Source organism: Lissotriton vulgaris, chromosome 12, assembly GCF_964263255.1.
Source record: "Lissotriton vulgaris chromosome 12, aLisVul1.2, whole genome shotgun sequence".
Classification (NCBI taxonomy): Eukaryota; Metazoa; Chordata; class Amphibia; order Caudata; family Salamandridae; genus Lissotriton; species Lissotriton vulgaris.
This window is the reverse complement of record NC_141700.1, coordinates 788,289,547-788,309,195: the sequence shown is the minus strand read 5'-3', so window position 1 is coordinate 788,309,195 and position 19,649 is coordinate 788,289,547. Positions and strand designations below refer to the sequence as shown.

The following is a 19,649-nucleotide window of genomic DNA, read 5'->3' as shown; positions in this document are numbered from 1 at the left end:
CCCTTGCTTTACTGCACATTCAGTACTAGTGTGCCACTCCTCAACTGTCACTTTACTGCGCATTCACTACTAGTGTGCCACTCCCCGACCCTTGCTTTACTGCACATTCACTACTAGTGTGCCACTCCCCGACCCTTACTTTACTGCACATTCAGTACTTGTGTGCCACTCCCCGACCCTTGCTTTACTGCGCATTCACTACTGGTGTGCCACTCCCCGACCCTTGCTTTACTGCACATTCAGTACTAGTGTGCCACTCCCCGACCCTTGCTTTACTGCACATTCAGTACTAGTGTGCCACTCCCCAACCCTTGCTTTACTGCGCATTCACTACTGGTGTGCCACTGCTCAACCGTCACTTTACTACGCATTGACTACTAGTGTGACACTCCTTGACAGTCACCTTTCTGCGCATTCAGTACTTGTGTGCCACTCCTCAACTGTCACTTTACTGCGCATTCAGTACTAGTGTGCCACTCCCCGACCCTTGCTTTACTGCACATTCACTACTGGTGTGCCACTCCTCAACTGTCACTTTACTACGCATTGACTACTAGTGTGACACTCCTTGACAGTCACCTTTCTGCGCATTCAGTACTTGTGTGCCACTCCTCAACTGTCATTTTACTGCGCATTCACTACTAGTGTGCCACTCCCCGACCCTTGCTTTACTGCACATTCAGTACTAGTGTGCCACTCCCCGACCCTTGCTTTACTGCGCATTCACTACTGGTGTGCCACTCCTCAACTGTCACTTTACTACGCATTGACTACTAGTGTGACACTCCTTGACAGTCACCTTTCTGCGCATTCAGTACTTGTGTGCCACTCCTCAACTGTCACTTTACTGCACATTCACTACTAGTGTGCCACTCCCCGACCCTTGCTTTACTGCACATTCAGTACTAGTGTGCCACTCCCCGACCCTTGCTTTACTGCACATTCAGTACTAGTGTGCCACTCCCCGACCCTTGCTTTACTGCGCATTCACTACTGGTGTGCCACTCCTCAACTGTCACTTTACTACGCATTGACTACTAGTGTGACACTCCTTGACAGTCACTTTACTGCGCATTCACTACTAGTGTGCCGCTCCTTGACAGTCACCTTTCTGCGCATTCACTACTAGTGTGCCACTCCTCAACTGTCACTTTACTGCGCATTCACTACTAGTGTGCCACTCCCTGACCCTTGCTTTACTGCACATTCAGTACTAGTGTGCCACTCCCCGACCCTTACTTTACTGCACATTCAGTACTAGTGTGCCACTCCCCGACCCTTACTTTACTGCACATTCAGTACTAGTGTGCCACTCCCCGACCCTTACTTTACTGCACATTCAGTACTAGTGTGCCACTCCCCGACCCTTACTTTACTGCACATTCAGTACTAGTGTGCCACTCCCCGACCCTTACTTTACTGCACATTCAGTACTAGTGTGCCACTCCCCGACCCTTGCTTTACTGCGCATTCACTACTGGTGTGCCACTGCTCAACCGTCACTTTACTACGCATTGACTACTAGTGTGACACTCCTTGACAGTCACTTTACTGCGCATTCACTACTAGTGTGCCGCTCCTTGACAGTCACCTTTCTGCGCATTCACTACTAGTGTGCCACTCCTCAACTGTCACTTTACTGCGCATTCACTACTAGTGTGCCACTCCCCGACCCTTGCTTTACTGCACATTCAGTACTAGTGTGCCACTCCCCGACCCTTGCTTTACTGCACATTCAGTACTAGTGTGCCACTCCCCGACCCTTACTTTACTGCACATTCAGTACTAGTGTGCCACTCCCTGACCCTTACTTTACTGCACATTCAGTACTAGTGTGCCACTCCCCGACCCTTACTTTACTGCACATTCAGTACTAGTGTGCCACTCCTCGACCCTTACTTTACTGCACATTCAGTACTAGTGTGCCACTCCCCGACCCTTACTTTACTGCACATTCAGTACTAGTGTGCCACTCCCCGACACTTGCTTTACTGCACATTCAGTACTAGTGTGCCACTCCCCGACCCTTACTTTACTGTACATTCAGTACTAGTGTGCCACTCCCGACCCTTGCTTTACTGCGCATTCACTACTGGTGTGCCACTGCTCAACCGTCACTTTACTACGCATTGACTACTAGTGTGACACTCCTTGACGGTCACCTTTCTGCGCATTCAGTACTTGTGTGCCACTCCTCAACTGTCACTTTACTGCGCATTCACTACTAGTGTGCCGCTCCTTGACAGTCACCTTTCTGCGCATTCACTACTAGTGTGACACTCCTCAACTGTCACTTTACTGTGCATTCACTACTAGTGTGCCACTCCTCAACTGTCACTTTACTGCGCATTCACTACTAGTGTGCCACTCCCCGACCCTTGCTTTACTGCACATTCACTACTAGTGTGCCACTCCCCGACCCTTGCTTTACTGCACATTCACTACTAGTGTGCCACTCCCCGACCCTTGCTTTACTGCACATTCAGTACTAGTGTGCCACTCCCCGACCCTTGCTTTACTGCACATTCAGTACTAGTGTGCCACTCCCCGACCCTTGCTTTACTGCACATTCAGTACTAGTGTGCCACTCCCCGACCCTTGCTTTACTGCGCATTCACTACTGGTGTGCCACTGCTCAACCGTCACTTTACTACGCATTGACTACTAGTGTGACACTCCTTGACAGTCACCTTTCTGTGCATTCAGTACTTGTGTGCCACTCCTCCACTGTCACTTTACTGCGCATTCACTACTAGTGTGCCACTCCCCGACCGTTGCTTTACTGCACATTCACTATTAGTGTGCCACTCCCCGACCCTTGCTTTACTGCACATTCACTACTAGTGTGCCACTCCCCGACCCTTGCTTTACTGCACATTCACTACTAGTGTGCCACTCCCCGACCCTTGCTTTACTGCACATTCAGTACTAGTGTGCCACTCCCCGACCCTTACTTTACTGCACATTCAGTACTAGTGTGCCACTCCCCGACCCTTGCTTTACTGCGCATTCACTACTGGTGTGCCACTGCTCAACCGTCACTTTACTACGCATTGACTACTAGTGTGACACTCCTTGACAGTCACCTTTCTGCGCATTCAGTACTTGTGTGCCACTCCTCAACTGTCACTTTACTGCGCATTCACTACTAGTGTGCCGCTCCTTGACAGTCACCTTTCTGCGCATTCACTACTAGTGTGACACTCCTCAACTGTCACTTTACTGCGCATTCAGTACTAGTGTGCCACTCCCCGACCCTTGCTTTACTGCACATTCAGTACTAGTGTGCCACTCCTCAACTGTCACTTTACTGCGCATTCACTACTAGTGTGCCACTCCCCGACCCTTGCTTTACTGCACATTCACTACTAGTGTGCCACTCCCCGACCCTTACTTTACTGCACATTCAGTACTTGTGTGCCACTCCCCGACCCTTGCTTTACTGCGCATTCACTACTGGTGTGCCACTCCCCGACCCTTGCTTTACTGCACATTCAGTACTAGTGTGCCACTCCCCGACCCTTGCTTTACTGCACATTCAGTACTAGTGTGCCACTCCCCAACCCTTGCTTTACTGCGCATTCACTACTGGTGTGCCACTGCTCAACCGTCACTTTACTACGCATTGACTACTAGTGTGACACTCCTTGACAGTCACCTTTCTGCGCATTCAGTACTTGTGTGCCACTCCTCAACTGTCACTTTACTGCGCATTCAGTACTAGTGTGCCACTCCCCGACCCTTGCTTTACTGCACATTCACTACTGGTGTGCCACTCCTCAACTGTCACTTTACTACGCATTGACTACTAGTGTGACACTCCTTGACAGTCACCTTTCTGCGCATTCAGTACTTGTGTGCCACTCCTCAACTGTCATTTTACTGCGCATTCACTACTAGTGTGCCACTCCCCGACCCTTGCTTTACTGCACATTCAGTACTAGTGTGCCACTCCCCGACCCTTGCTTTACTGCGCATTCACTACTGGTGTGCCACTCCTCAACTGTCACTTTACTACGCATTGACTACTAGTGTGACACTCCTTGACAGTCACCTTTCTGCGCATTCAGTACTTGTGTGCCACTCCTCAACTGTCACTTTACTGCACATTCACTACTAGTGTGCCACTCCCCGACCCTTGCTTTACTGCACATTCAGTACTAGTGTGCCACTCCCCGACCCTTGCTTTACTGCACATTCAGTACTAGTGTGCCACTCCCCGACCCTTGCTTTACTGCGCATTCACTACTGGTGTGCCACTCCTCAACTGTCACTTTACTACGCATTGACTACTAGTGTGACACTCCTTGACAGTCACCTTTCTGCGCATTCAGTACTTGTGTGCCACTCCTCAACTGTCACTTTACTGCACATTCAGTACTAGTGTGCCACTCCCCGACCCTTGCTTTACTGCACATTCAGTACTAGTGTGCCACTCCCCGACCCTTGCTTTACTGCGCATTCACTACTGGTGTGCCACTGCTCAACCGTCACTTTACTGCGCATTCACTACTAGTGTGCCGCTCCTTGACAGTCACCTTTCTGCGCATTCACTACTAGTGTGCCACTCCTCAACTGTCACTTTACTGCGCATTCACTACTAGTGTGCCACTCCCCGACCCTTGCTTTACTGCACATTCAGTACTCGTGTGCCACTCCCCGACCCTTGCTTTACTGCACATTCAGTACTAGTGTGCCACTCCCTGACCCTTGCTTTACTGCACATTCAATACTAGTGTGCAACTCCTCGACCGTCACCTTACTGCGCATTCACTAGGCTCAAACATTCACCATTCTTCTCACTTCCCAACAGTGACCTTTTCCTGGGGTGTTCACTGATTCTGAATGTTTATGGTTTCTTCTGCTCACCAGAGTACCTGCCCAAACCATACATGACACATATCAAATGTGCCTCTCAGGGCTGCAATGGCTGACCATACCCCCCTTATCAACGAGGACATCATGTTTCCAATCTACGTCATTCCTTTTATGAATCTGTGTGATCTATTCCCTGAAGTTCAGTGCTTCAACTGTAGCGAACCAAGACTATGACTCCCAGAATGCATTGGTTGTTCTATGGAAGCCCAGCACTGTAAACCTGCTGCCCAGATTACAACGCCCCGCTCAATGGCCTGAACGATTATTCGCCTTGCAGAGCACAGGGCTGCTGGTGCCCCTGGTCTGGGGCACCCTCTGCCCCCCTCCCTGTTTAGCAGACCCACCCTTACCTTGGCAGCGATCATGTAAGGGGGCACAATCTCAATGCCCAGCTCCTGGAAGAGCTCGCGACACTGCATGGTGATAAAGTCCCCGGCCAGAGGGGACTTCACGATCCCTGCAAAACAGAACAGAAATGTCATGTACACTTGAGGTCCTTCCCTTGTTTCTAAGAGAAACTCCTGCAGGCAGATAAAAGAACGAGAGCACAGGTAAATGGTATGATCTGCCCAGGAGCACACCATGTGGCTCGCGGGGGAGCCGCGAACTGTTCACTTACATGCCGGATAACAACTAAAAAGATAACAGAATGTGAACACTCCACGGATACACAGGAAACAGAAGCACACACAGTTTTTAATATATCTATAAATTGGGAACTCATATTGGACTCAATACACTAAAGTAGGATAGCAATGTAATGGGTGCTTTTTCACACGAACTACTTTGCGACTCAACTGCGTTTTTGGGGCTGTGACTGACGTACGAATCAGTTGCTCTGGAATAGTAGTACAGGGTAACCCGGTATTCCAGAGAACTTGGGTACATAGCAGTGCTTTAAATGGGCCGGTACTCACCGGTACTGAGTACCGGCACTTCCGAATTTTCTGGCAGTCAGTACTGGCACTTCTCATTAGCCAGGGAGAGTTCCGGTACGCTAATAGACGGCACTGCAGGCTCCGGTGTGGTAACTCTTCTAGCACAGGGTAGATGCCGCTCTGCTTCTCAGGAGTTTGTAAGCACAGTGCCTTTTGCAGAGTCGCTGCTGGAGATTCCAGCAGTGTCCTTTGAATGCCCTGAGACTGCAGGGGTCTGAGAGGACTTGCCTTGCGTCATGCTGTGATTAACAGTGCAGGGTCTAGACAGACTCTGCGCCGTGGCTCAGAGACACAACCACCATTCAGCTGAAAGGGCTTTAGCCTCCTTCCCCCACTCCCCTTTCCAATCAGGTGTGTATATGATGTCCCTCTGTTCACCACTACACTGTGTTTGACTGTGGAGGGCCCATTTGGGCCCTGTGCTATTAATCACATCCATACTATTGTGTGCATTTGGGCAAACACAGGTAAGGAAGCAGCACACGGACCGCGACAATTTAGAAAGCCGTGGGAGGCACGGAGTTTAAATGGCTTTAAAACCACCTGAGATTGTGTGTGAGGGTTTGCTTATGTCTGTGTGCTTGCCAACTTCTGTGTGCCTGTTTTTGTGTGTGAGAAAAGTGAGGGAAAGAGGAAAAGAATCAGGACACGCTAAGGCGATATTTTAAAGGGAATGTCTGGAATGCTTTTGTGTGTGTGTGTGTGTGTGTGTGTGTGTGTGTACATGCTTGAGAGTATATAGTATTGTTCCTAAGTTCAACAACAAATAACAGTATGGCATTAAGAAGCAACAAATATTACAAAACAAGCAACTGTTAACATACCATCCTGTTTGGCTTTCATTTTGTGTAATGAGGAAATGTGTTTTGTTTACATAAATGCATTTCTCATGTGTTTTGCTGTGTGCTGCAACTGGTACAGAAGTCAGTATGTATCATCCTAACCTGCCCATAGCCCCGCCCCTAGCCCTGCCCACATGCCACACCTCTAGCTCACAATAATGAATACCTGCACTTATTTTTTTCCCATTTAAAGCCCTGGGGAACTGTCTGTGAGACAAGGAACTTCAGTCTGAGAGAGGGAGGCTGTGTGTAGGAATAAAAACGAGGAAATATACATTCGTGTTATATACTTATTTATAGATTTTTTCGGCGTTTTATATAGCGGGAACTTGACCCGAAGGTATCTGGTATTAGAGCGCTTTACATAGCACCAGTCGCGTTACACGAGGACACATTCATTTTTGTTAGGCGCGGGGAGATTAACCCCCAGATTCATCAAAGTAACGTTTTGCGAGTCCTTATTAACGAATTTTGAGGATTCGCTATTAAAGACTCGCAAAACGGGATGCATGTAGAAATCGCAATATTTTATGCGATTTCTACTGCTTCCTTATTTGCGATTCGCTAATTGCGAATCGCAAATAAGGAATGTGTTTCCCATTCATTCCTATGGGCCTAAAGGCCCATAGGAATGAATGGGGAGTCATTCCTTATTTGCGATTAGCAATTAGCGAATCGCAAATAAGGAAGCGATTTCAAGGGTGCCAGGCTGTCCAAAGGACACCCTGTAGCACCCCTGAAATCGTAATGTACACTGGTGTTGCGCACACACATGTCCAAAGGACATGTGTGTGTGTAACATACAACTTAGAAAAATGTACTAAAGTGCATTTTTCTAAGTTTTTGCTGTTTACCATGTAGTTAGACTTTGCGGTAAATAGCGGCCCCAGATTGCGAATTCGCAATTTTAAAATGGTTCATGAATTGCATTTAAGGAATCTCAAATTGAGATTCCTTAAATGCAATTAATCGCAACTTAGCGATTTCTAGATTTGCGATTTTTGCATTTGGGATGATGAATCCCAAATGCAAGAATAGTGCTCGCAAAGGGCCAGATTCTTGTCCCTTTGCGAGCCGATTTCGGCTTGATGAATCTACCTGTATGTGATTTGCCCAGAATCACAGGAGGTTTACCGAGTGTGTGTCTGTGTCACTTTCAATGGTTTGTGGCGCTTTTGTTACATTTATTTGCGTAATTGTTGTATTATATAGCCACGGTGCAATGCCTGGGAGGGAGATATCCCAACAAGTAAATAAATACATGAATTATTATAATAAATCAGTTCTTTCAGTTTCATAATTAACAGGTTATGCACGTTGCGTTGTCTTGCCTAAGGCTGGAGGAGATTGAAAAAGACTGAAATGTAAAGGGAACAATGAGATACTTTGTAGAGTCGACTATTTTAATGTATTTGTAGCAAAAAGACTAGCTAAAACCCTTGCGGGGGATTTCAAAAGCTCTTGTCAACACCGGTGTTCCCACATACATGGAAACGTGCGCCATCTAGAGGCCAACACGAGTAGTGCAGGTAGAACATGCACTGACAAAGAAATGTTGGTCCAACTTAGCCGCCCCTTGAAGTGCTTTTGGAGTGAACTCTTATTTTGGCGGTCACTGTAGGAAATGGTATTTTTAAGTAAATAAAACAAGGTAATCAAATATTCAAAATATTAGACATACATAATTCAAGATCGTAAGGGCACTCGATGACAATTAACCGGCCTTGTATGTTATGTTCATTTAGCTTAATAATGCAAGAATTCACATCTATCGGCCTCAAGGCGCTATACTTCTTAGCACAGTGAATGAAAATACTTACTAGAGCGCGCAGAGATCTTACCAGGGCGTCCAGGCGCTGGAGTATAAAACTGAAAGTAATCTGTAATGGAACTTGGGAAGAAACAGAGTTTTTGAGATTCTTGCTGATGGTGAGGAGATCAGGTGCACAGCAGAGGCCAATGTATGGGTCAGGAGAGGACGTCCATCAACCAGGACCGGACTGGCCGTACAGGCATCCGGCGTTTCCCCGGGAGGCTGGAAGGTCGTGGGCCGGATTTGGAGCAGCGGGGGCCGGTTTTGTTACTTGGGGATGATTTTGTAGCGGTGTTGCAATATCAGCTCCCAGTAACAAAAGCAACAGTGCTGGGGGCAGTTTAGTTAAGCAGGAGTGCTTCCCACTTGCACCCTCACCCGTCACCTTTTCCTATTCAACGACAATAGTATTTCCTAAATGCCCATTTTGCATTTCGTAAATACTTTGTACACGTGCTTAGAAAATCGCAAATAGGAAATCCCTATTTGCGATTTCCTATTTTGGTAATCATAAATTGTCATTTCCATGAGATAGAAATCGCAATTTGCGACAAAGTTTGTGCTTTGTACATATGGAGCCCATTTAGCACGTCTTAACAGCTCAAAATAGTGATTCAGTCCATTAAGAAATGCTAAACGGCTTTGTACATAGGACCCCAAGATCCTTTGTGAATTTAAATGGAATAAGCGGGGTACCCAGGTCTAGGTATCACCTGTGTTAAGGGGGCGGTGCGGCTCAGATTTCTCACCACTGAGTTTTAAAGAACAGAGGTCCATCCAAGCGGCAACCGATGGAAGACAGGAAGATACTTTATCGAGAAGGTTTCCTAGATCATCCTTAAACGAAATTATGCCTCCTCTAATGGGTCAGTGTGTAATTCTACCCTATGATATAGAGCAGCCTTATTGATAAGCTGTGCGAATCCTATATTATCATCTGGTGGTGATGGTCTGGAGGGATATAGATCCGGATCATTAGTATTGTCGGGGTCTTTATCTTAGTCGTCCCATGGATCTGTGTCTGGAGGTATGGTGTGATGGTCATCATCCCCACCGCCGTCCACGTCTCCTTCTGTGTTAGTATAGTTGTCTGTGTCATTATCCAGTGGGTCAGGGAAGAAATGAGGTGGCGGTGAGTTAGACAGAGATATTAGTAAGTCAGAATCAATAGGTGGAGGAGAGGGAATTATGCAAGGGGGAGAGGGGTTAGTACCCATGTCCTTCCTCTTTTTGGGCTGTATATAGTGTTCCTCTGAAATGTCTTGTTTGCGTTTCTTAGGAAGGGTTGCTATAAAATGTTCAATAGTTGGATCAATATGCAGTTTCTTTTGCTTGGGATCCATAGGCTCTTGTAAAGGAAGTTCTTTAGGTGGTAATGCCTTCTTTTTGGGTGTTTCAGAAGGTATTTTGTGGGCAATTTATTTTTCCGGCTCCGAATCCTTTGGTGTATGTTGTTTATGCACCGAGGGTTTCTCTTTTTGAAGTTTCGATTCTGAAGATTTGTCTTTGACTTTTGGATCTGAAGGCTTATCTTTGTGTTTCAGCTCCGAAGATTTGAGCTTAGTTATTGCCGGTTCCGAAATCTTGGGTTTATGAGGTTTCGGGTCGGAGTCTTTCGGTGCCGAAGATGACTTCGGTGCCGGTATCGGGGCATTGGTTCCATGCTTGGATTTGACTTTCAGTGCCGGAGATGGAGTTTCGGTACCGTGGGAACAGCTCAATCCGGAGCCAGAGGCTTGATCTTTCGGAGCCTGAGACTTTGTCTTTCGATTTCATAGCCGGGCCGGAGGGCGAGGCATCTGAACCATGTTTTTGGTGTTTCCCTAGGCCCGAGGGCGAAGGTAGTACTGGAGCCTTTATGGGTTTTTTGGTGACGTGGGGCTTGTTACTCCCAGTTGGTTTGACCTGGAGTGATTTGAGTGTCCTCCTCCATGTAGGAGTCGTCAACTTCAGACACAGAGATTTCTCCTCTTGTTCGGCACTGTGCTGATGGGACTCTCACTCTTCTCCGAAGATGTCCGGTACTGGGCTAGTGCCTCTTCTCATCTCGTGACGTCGAGCCCGATGGCCACAAATCGTTTTCTTTGATCGGAATGATCGAGGCCTCGTAGCTGGTTTCTTCGTGCTCCGGTGATAGACACAGATTACAAACCTCGTGTAGGTCTGTGTGTGGAAATTTAGCTCCACACCCAGGGTATTTTTTAAATGGAGTCTGTTCCAATGACTGCTGCTTGGTCGGCGCAAGTAGCCCTTGTGGCCCGCCTCAAAGTTTTCGATCAAAGTGGCTGGATTTCAACGATGCGCGTCGAAGGGGAAAACCGTGATCGAAACAATACCGTCCAGGGGAATGATTGTCTGTCGAAAGGTTAGAAGATGATACCGAACCGGAGTGCAGCATTACACACTTGAACCCGATGGCGAAAAAAAACAATCTGGAGATGGAGTCGATGCCCATGCGCACTATCGTCCAATGGAGGAGTCACCTACCTCGTGATTACAAAAGACTTCTTCCAAGACAAAAACAAAGTGCAAACATCCGAGCCCAACACCAGATGGCGATCTATGCACAAGTATATGCCCTACAGCTCATATTCCTCAAACATAATTTTTCTTACCAAATGACTTGTTATTTTTAGACTTGAAAGACAAGCTTAAACAGATTCAGAGACCTGGACACTATTAATGGATTGAGTCAACACATCTGAAGAAATATATCTAGTGGAAATTATGGAACATTCAATTGTTTTTGCCATGTTGATTACTTCTGTCAAAGTTTGATCCCTGAATGAAAGGAGACGTTCTTAAATCTTCTTTGAATTACATCCAAAGAAAAATTGATCCCTAATTGACACATCATTAGACACCCCAAAATTGCATTTGGCAGCCAGGATCCTGAGCGCAGAGATGTATTCTTCAACAGTCTCATCGGAAGATTAATGCCTGATGTTGAAGTTAAATCTTTCTAATAAAACGCTAGGCTGTTCTGTAAATTTGTTTTTTAATCTGGAAGTTGCCTCTAAATATTAATTCCAGCCTTCTGAGGTAAACTTGTTGACCTTCAACCTCAAGATTGCTGAAAAGAATTGCCTTTTTCCTCTTTGCATTTAATTTCTCTGCGTCAATGGCCACCAGGATGCTTTCAGATGAATTGTGCCATTTGTCCCAAGGTTGCAAAGGTACACCCGGATTTTGCAGAAATAGTTGTATCTGCACGAACTGTTGAAAATTAGACATGTCTCTCTTTCTGTATTTTTAAATGAGTGAAAACAAAAGAGAGAATGCTTGGAGTTATGAGAAACTATTTGTGTGCAGAAAGAAGTTTATCAGGCACAATTATGTTTAAAATTTGAATTTGCAGAAGCAAAGGCTAAGTTTGACTTTTCTTTTGTTAAGAGCTGAAACCTTTACAAAAACAATGGAGGAGTGTCCCCTCATCAAGGGAGGCAGAGAAAATTCTCATTCCACGGGGCACCTCCAGCAGTAAGCGAGTAGGTTTACCGCAAGACGAACAGAAGCCGCAAGTGACGGACACTTGCCGTCTTGGAAATGTTGATGCCCATGAAGCGGTAGTCTCCGCTTCGAGTGTTTTTCCCGAATAAGGAAAATACACCTTTTTTACACGAGATCGCAATTTGCAGTCTCCAATTTGAACTAGGGCAAGGCGCACCTTAGCGTGTGCGGACCACCCAGTTCATACTTCACGGTCCTGACGAAAACCAAAGAATCACATCAATGGTTGAAACATGTAGACCTAGTTATCAGTAGTTTTCTTGTAAAATTTCACATAGCACACCTCGCTATTTTTAACACACCATACTTCTCAAGACACCAAAGCCTACCTAATTAGGCACGGGTGCCACACTGTTTTTACAAGGGTTCAAGCACTCAAGAATAAATACTTGAAGTGAGTAGTTTTGGCCCTTTTTTAATACACTTGTCAATTTTGATAGTTATGGACATATAAAAGAAAAACTAACCAGCTCCACTGTAGTCAGTTGTCGCAGCACACCCTGTGGGCACTCGGCCTACGGGGTGGGACCCCGATGATGAAGCATGTCACCAACTAGGTTGGTGAGTGAGGGGTCTTCTATAAGGATATGCATTATCCGACAACGGGTTGGGGCATAATGTGCTGACTCAAGCGCTAAACCCTAGACTCAGAGAATGTTCTCTGCCTCCCTTGATGAGGGGACACTCCTCAATTGTTTTTGTAAATTATTCCGGGGACTAGGAGTTCCCACCTCACATAGTGTATGTAAAATTTCCTGACTCTCTCCTTTGATATAGAAAAAAAGAACTGAAACCTCCCAGGTGAACAGCTGTTTGCAATGAGACTCTCGCGTAATGGGAATCAAAATTGCAGTCCAATCCAAGAAGGCCACCGAGTGAGTACATAGAGGAGAGCGTCTGCAATAAAGGCTGATGTAAGCCTGGCATGGGGAGGCAGCGGGGAGGAGTGCGAGTAGCCGCGGGTGAACGCTGAAGTAAAAATGCAATGGAGCGTAGGAAAATGCACTCACAGTCCCAAAGAAGATGAGACAAATGTCCCCAGCGTCCATAATAAGCATCTAAGTAAGTGCAGAAGAAACAGCAAGCTTTGAAGCAGCGCAGAAGTTCCAAAATGCCTGCTGCATCTAGGAGCCAAAATTGAAGAAAACTTCGAATGCGGAGCGGGCTCCTGCCTGTTACCACTCCTCGCCAAAATGTTATGTGGATAATGAAGGTACCAGAGAAATCCAAATGGTATAAAATGAAGGTTTATTCATATATAGGCAGGATCCCTCTGGCCGCAGGTCCGCCCTCCATGAAATCACAACTGCATCTAACAAGATACGGTTGCCGGTGCCATGGAGAAGGAATGTGGCCATGAGCTCTGTATGTTTCAAGAAATACAAATATAAAAAGCATTCAGGACTCTGCTTGTTAATACAGTACAAATGAAAACATTGTGCCTGACCATGCTGGCGATGTGAACAGAACATCACTCGCGTGGTCATGCACGTGAACATGTGAGGAACACCATGCTACAACCACAAAGGCAAAGAATGAACTTTTTTCAAGCAACAGTTGTGGAAAATTCCACTTTTCTTTGATATCGCTACTTGAGATACAGATGCATCTGATAAGATTCCTGAAACCATGGGCCCCACAGGGTGGAACAGGATGTGTTCCAAATTCCAATGACCATTTGGGTGGTTGTTTTCCTACAAGATCTCCCTCTTGAAGGGGCTCAGCTTTAAGACGCTGACCCTAGAGGTGTCTCTGTTAGGTACCCGCTGCAGCTCAATGAGGTCATCCGCGACCCTCTAGCACACTGAGTTAAGATAATACATTGGAATTGTTGAGAGGAGAGGAGTGTGAGAAGTTACCCTGGCATATAATGTCCACTAGTTCTAGTGGGCACCTTGCACCAGTCTAATCGCCCCTATTGATGATGGTTGTAAAGTCAACCTTATAGAAAGCTATCCTAGTGGTAGCAATGGTGAGCAGTCTTCAGGCTAAGACTTCAGAGAGCGAATTAAGCTAGTTGTTTTACCAATTATAATCCCTTGAGTACCAAATGAAAGCACACCACACAAGGTATATATCAAATATATATGTATTTATTCTAAACACAACCCCTCTGCACTCTTTATGAGTTCAGAGGTAAAAGTACAATACAAGGAACTTAATTAGCGTACAATAAGTAGCACAGTATATGTTATGCCCTAGGGGCCTCACAAACCATATACTAAAATAGTGGTATAAGAACCACGTCTGAGATAGAAAGAAGGCCTGGGGCCTGTGGAATCGCTGGGGCTTCTAGGAACAACCAAGGGTTAGGAAGTAGGAGGCCCACGGGAGACGCATGCAGTGCCTAAACACAGCCGCAGGTTACCATTGACTTTCTATGGGAAATGAACAAGTTACAAATCTACAATTTAAGGACACTTCTAAATGAACTACGATGGAACCCTTTTTGACTTAGACACTAGGAGGGCCAATACCCTAGAGACTACCAGAGTACTCGTGTTACCTCACCCACGGAAGCCGGGTGCATAGGTGTCTTTTGGTGTCGGGTTTTGTCGTCGATTTCAATGGAGATCTGCAAAGAAGTGCTGCAGGTGACCAGAGGAAAAGTGTCCGGGTGGATCCAAGGGTGGATCGAAGATCTGAAGAACCTGAAAGCAGAAGGGACAGAGTCTGGGTCACTTACCAGTGACCAGGATGGCGATGGAAAGCTGCCAGCCAATGACGGGTGATTTCAGGTGAAAAGGTGAAGTTTGTCTCTTCAGCCACGACGTCCAGAAGGCGTCAACGACGACCAGGAGCTGGATTCGAGCTGTCCCACGAAGGATCTAGTTGACTGCGGTGTCGGTATCCGGATTGGACCCAACAAGCCTTGGCAAACGTAATCCACGCAAGATGTTGAGATCAGCTTCGGTGCAGACCAGCAAGATCTGTGGAACTTCTCTTTGGGGAGAAGTTGGAGCAAGCCTGGAGCAACCAGGAAAGCAAAGTAGTTTCAAGTTTGGTCTTCGTGATGGCTCACTAGCCAATGGACTAGGAACCCCGAATACGCGTCGAGTGAAAATGCACAAAGCGGGCCCACGGGTCACTCGTGGAGTGGGGGCCTCTGAGCTTCGGTGCAAAAGGTGCTTGGGCTGGGGCTTCAAGCATCCCAATGCAGAACTTCGGGATACCTCGGGAAGTAGGTGCAGCTTGCAAAATGCAGGATGTCCAGGAGTTCTGGTCCCACGTCTCTCGTGTCCGCCACGGGTCTCAACTTTGCTGTGAGCGAAGGTCGGGGTCAGAGATGTCTGGAAGTCCATGTCCTGTGTCGCAGATTCTTTGGGATATGGCGGGAGCCTCGAAAATGCAGACTGGCAAAGTTGCTGTTGGTGCCTGAACAGGGTGGTCACTCCTTGACCACAAGGGAGATGTCTTCCGTCTTCTAGTCGAAATGGAATGTCGAAGGTCCAGGATATATGTTTCAGAGTTTCGTCCAGGGTAATCTAAAGTCCTAGGGACTGGGATCCTATAATTATACTAAGTTTAGGGGTTGGACTAACTTTAAGGTCCCTCCTATGGGTGGACCTGGGGAAGGGGTGGTTACACCCCTTTCCCTTTGTCCAGTTTCGCGCCAGAGTTGGGGAAGAGTGCCCCAGCAACCAGTTTGAACTAGGAAATGCATGGAGTACCTTGTGTGCCCCAGGCAGTGTCTGGAAAGCATTCACTGAATGCAGCCCTCCCTTCCCCAATACACTAAAGCCTGTCTGGGGAGGTGCCAGCACCTCCCTGGACAGGAAACCTATTGTCCAGGCTTCCCCTGCCAGAGTTTCGTCCAGCAGCAGGAGGGCAGACTCGTGTCTGTGGCAGCAGCATCCATTTTGTGATGCTGGGGCTCTGTTTAACTTTAACCGGGTTTAACAGTAACTACATGTCTTCTCCCTCTAGAAGGGTGGAATGCTACCCCGCCGCCAGAACTGGCGGTGGGGGGTAGTATTCCAAAGTGTTTGACACCTTACACGACATGTTTTGATAAAGCCAAACCAAAGTTAGCATTAACCACGAGGATTATAATGCACTTAAGAGTATATGGTATGGCTATATCATAGAACAGCTATAAGGAGATGGTTCCGAAAGCTGCAGATGGGCTCAGATCATGCTAGGGCACCCTCTCACATAAAACCAAGCACTCTACCTCCAGGATTGTCGAGGTCTGCCTTAGGAGTGGCTTATAGGTGTATATGTGTCAATATAGGTATATAGATATAGGTATACTATATCTAAGTAAGGGGTGTTTACACCACCTTACCCAGGCTGTAAGAACAGACCTGTGGTGTCAGTTTGGAAGGCAAAACAGGGGTGGCACAATACATGCTGCAGCCCCTGGTAGGCCTAGGGTGCACCTATGCCCTGGGTACCTAGGGTACACTATACAGGGGCTCACAAGGGTGACCCAGTAACCAATCTGGTATGTACCTAAAGTACATGGTATCAATTTAGAGAGAGAACAGCTAGGCTGTGGGCCTGATTAGCAGGCCCACAGCCATACTAAACTTAAAAAACCAGAGAATCACAGCAAAAAGTGGGGGTAACCATAGGAAGCAGACCCTACTCTCCTACAGGGAGGAAGTACAGGAAGCGGGGTTCAATACATCTTCAGCTTCACCTTAACCTTTTTAGGTGCTTATGAGAAAAAGTGCAAGCACACACTGCTCTATCCACACTTATGGGTTGGTTTTCTTTTAAATCTCTGAAAACATATTGCAAGGACCTGTCTCTTGTAGGGTCAGGGGTCATTGCTAGTAAAGCAATCCTGAGGTAATGCTGGGAGATGCAAGGACATCGGTGCAAACCCTATTTTCTTCTGCATGAGCAGAATATTGCACGGGGACCCCAGACTGGTGCCATGTGCAGGTCTTAAGATAAACTCTCCACATGTGCACAGTGCCTATGGTTCTCTAAACTGAAATATATCATAGTTGCTACTTCGAAGTACAAACATCAAGGCTGAAATGCTTCCCTCTCCTACAATAAGTAATTTGTTTTTGAGAAGCTGCAGTGGGAGAAGAAGTTGGGACCAGTTTTCTTTAAATAACAACCGATTGGGAGGGCGGAGCCAGGACGGCTAAGATGGCGGACGCTAATTTCTGAACTCCTGCTCGGCTCCCGGTGCCTCCCAGTATAGTGTAGTGCTCGCACCAGAACGGGCACTCGTGACTTGTGGAGACCCCGGAGCAGACGGTGCAGGGACACAGTAATGCAGAGCGGTCAAACAGAGTGCTCAAACTGTGGGCAGGGACACAGGTTCCTACATTCAAGATGGCGGTAGTATTGTGCCCTGGCAGCCCCTGGGGCTAAGGTAGGTCCTAAACTGACCTGGGGGAGAGGCCCTGGAGCTTTGGCCCTGCTGGAGGACTGCTGCAAGGTGGGGTACAGCTGGTGCCACATTGAGACACCCAGTACAGAAGCCACAGGAACCATTTTATGTGGCAGTGTGCACGACTCATGGCAGTCGTGCTGTGGAATCAAGCGGTCCCCAGACTGTTGCGGGTCCTTTAGACCCCCACTGGAGGAAACCAAGATTTTGGCACCTCCATGGAAGTGGCCAAGCCAAGGTCCGACCCACCTGTATGGACAATAAGCCCCGGCTGCAGCTCGCAAGGGCAATGAGGGGGCACCAACAGTGTGATGGACCCAGGGCTTGACGTAGGCCATTGCCTCAGCGGGGGAACTTGAGGGGGGAATGTATAGGCGCAATGCCACATACCAGGGTGGTGACCCCGGGGAGGGTTCCAAGTGATTGCTGACCCCGGCTTACTCCAAGCAAGTTGTTGGGCCCAGAGCCTGGCTCCTTGCGATGCCTGTGGCCAGAGTGCTGTGGGGCAGGTGGGCCAGGGTTAACACTATTCCTGGCACTGGAGCTCACCTACTAAGGACTCGCGACCAATATGGGGCGCAATAAAACATTGGTGACCCCAGACCAAGGCAAGATTGACAAGTCCACGGCAGCCACCGGTGCAACCAGTAGAGATCGCCAGGGCAACCGAGCCCAGTGGGAGGGGACACCTCCGTGATGCTGCAAGCTATACAAGACTCGTATTTGGTGCTTGATTCTAAGATCGGAGAGGCCTACGTGGATGTAGCTCTTCTACCAAAAGATGTTCGCAACACCACAGCCAGAGTTTCCAAAGCTGAAGGGCGCATCACCGCACTGGATACTGTCCGAGACCTAAAGACAGAGGTGTTCCGCCTGACTGTGAACTCCAAGACCCTTACTGAATGGGCAGAAGATGCCAAAATCAGAGCCCATAGGAGTGATCTCCATAGTGTTGTCTTTCCCGAGGGGGTAGAGGGATATACGTCTGAACTGTTTTTGGAGCAATGGTTTAAATCAGGGCTCAATACCGCCTTACTATCACTTTGCATTATCACTGAATGAGCATATAGGTCCTTGCCCGAGAAGCCCCCCTCCGTGGGGCCATACCTCACTCCCTAAATGACACAGCGACGTTCCTTCTTCACCAGAGGACTTGCAATGTTGTCCGGTTGGCTGCAGCAGCTGAGCAATCAGGCTCCTGACTTTGGAATCAAATCCTTTGGTATTTTAAAGACATAATCTTTGAACTAGGTGGATGACACTGCGTTTACCTGTTTCTTCATGGATAGCTTGATGCCGAAGTAGTCGGCGTGGGTTGCCAGGGAGGGGGGTGGCCCGAGTTCAGCAGGCCACAAATGAGTTATTCCATGGCAAGGTGTTGTTCCCAAAGATGAGGACTTCCCTCTTGCCCGTGTTGAGCTTTAGACAGGTGTCCTTCATCAAGTCGGCAACTTTCATCATCCACCTGTGGAAGTTGGCTCTGGTGTTGGAGGGGTCTTCTGACTCCCACAGGATGAGCTGGGTGTCGTCGGCATAGGAGATGATGTTAAGTCCGTGCGATCTGACGCTGTTGGCCAAGGGGGTCATGTATGTGTTGAAGAGGGTGGGGCTGAGGGACAATCCTTGCGGGATGGTGGGAGACGGATTGTCTGGGTTCTTCCGGTGAGGTATGAGGCGATCCCTTTGAGGGCGTCTTCCCCGGATTCTGATATGGTGGAGTCTGTTGATCCAGATGTGGTGGAAGACGGTATTGAAGGCGGTTGATAGGTCCAGGAGGATGAGGGCTGCCATTTCACCGTGGTCCAGGAGGGCCCAGATGTCATTTTATTTATTTTATTATTAGATTTGTAATGCGCAACAGCTACCCAAAAAGGGTTTCCTGGCGCAGGAGCAGATCCGAGACACAATGAGAAAATAGGCTAGCAGGTTATTTGTTAAGAAGCCACGTCTTCAAGGATTTGCGAAATCGGACGTAGTCAGATTCGTTACGGAGAGCTGTAGGGAGGCAGATCGTTCCACAGTGAGGGGCCCAGATATGAAAAGGACCTTCCGCCCACCCGAGATAGTTTGATTTTGGGAGTTGTGAATTTTCCCTGGGTGGAGGAGCGGAGGTTACGAGATGGGAAGTAAGGACAGACCAAGGATTGAAGATATTGCGGGGCATTTCCTGTTTTGATTTTGTGCATATAGCTCAGGGCTTTGAACTTGACTCGGTTCTCCACCCTGAGCCAGTGCAGGTTTGCTAAATGGCCGGAGATGGAGGTTGCTCTCGGGACCCAGCACAGAAGCCTAGCTGCAGAATTTTGCACCAT

At 47.7% G+C, this 19,649-nt stretch overlaps 1 protein-coding gene across 1 annotated transcript in view; it reads right to left on the bottom strand.

The window, feature by feature from the left end:
* Positions 1-19,649, bottom strand: part of ACTL6B (actin like 6B) — a 212,195-nt gene that overhangs the window by 82,056 nt on the left and 110,490 nt on the right. The window contains exon 7 of the mRNA XM_086946186.1: positions 5,229-5,335. Within this exon, the coding sequence (XP_086802312.1) occupies positions 5,229-5,335 (107 nt within the window). The remainder of the gene's footprint in view (positions 1-5,228; positions 5,336-19,649) is intronic.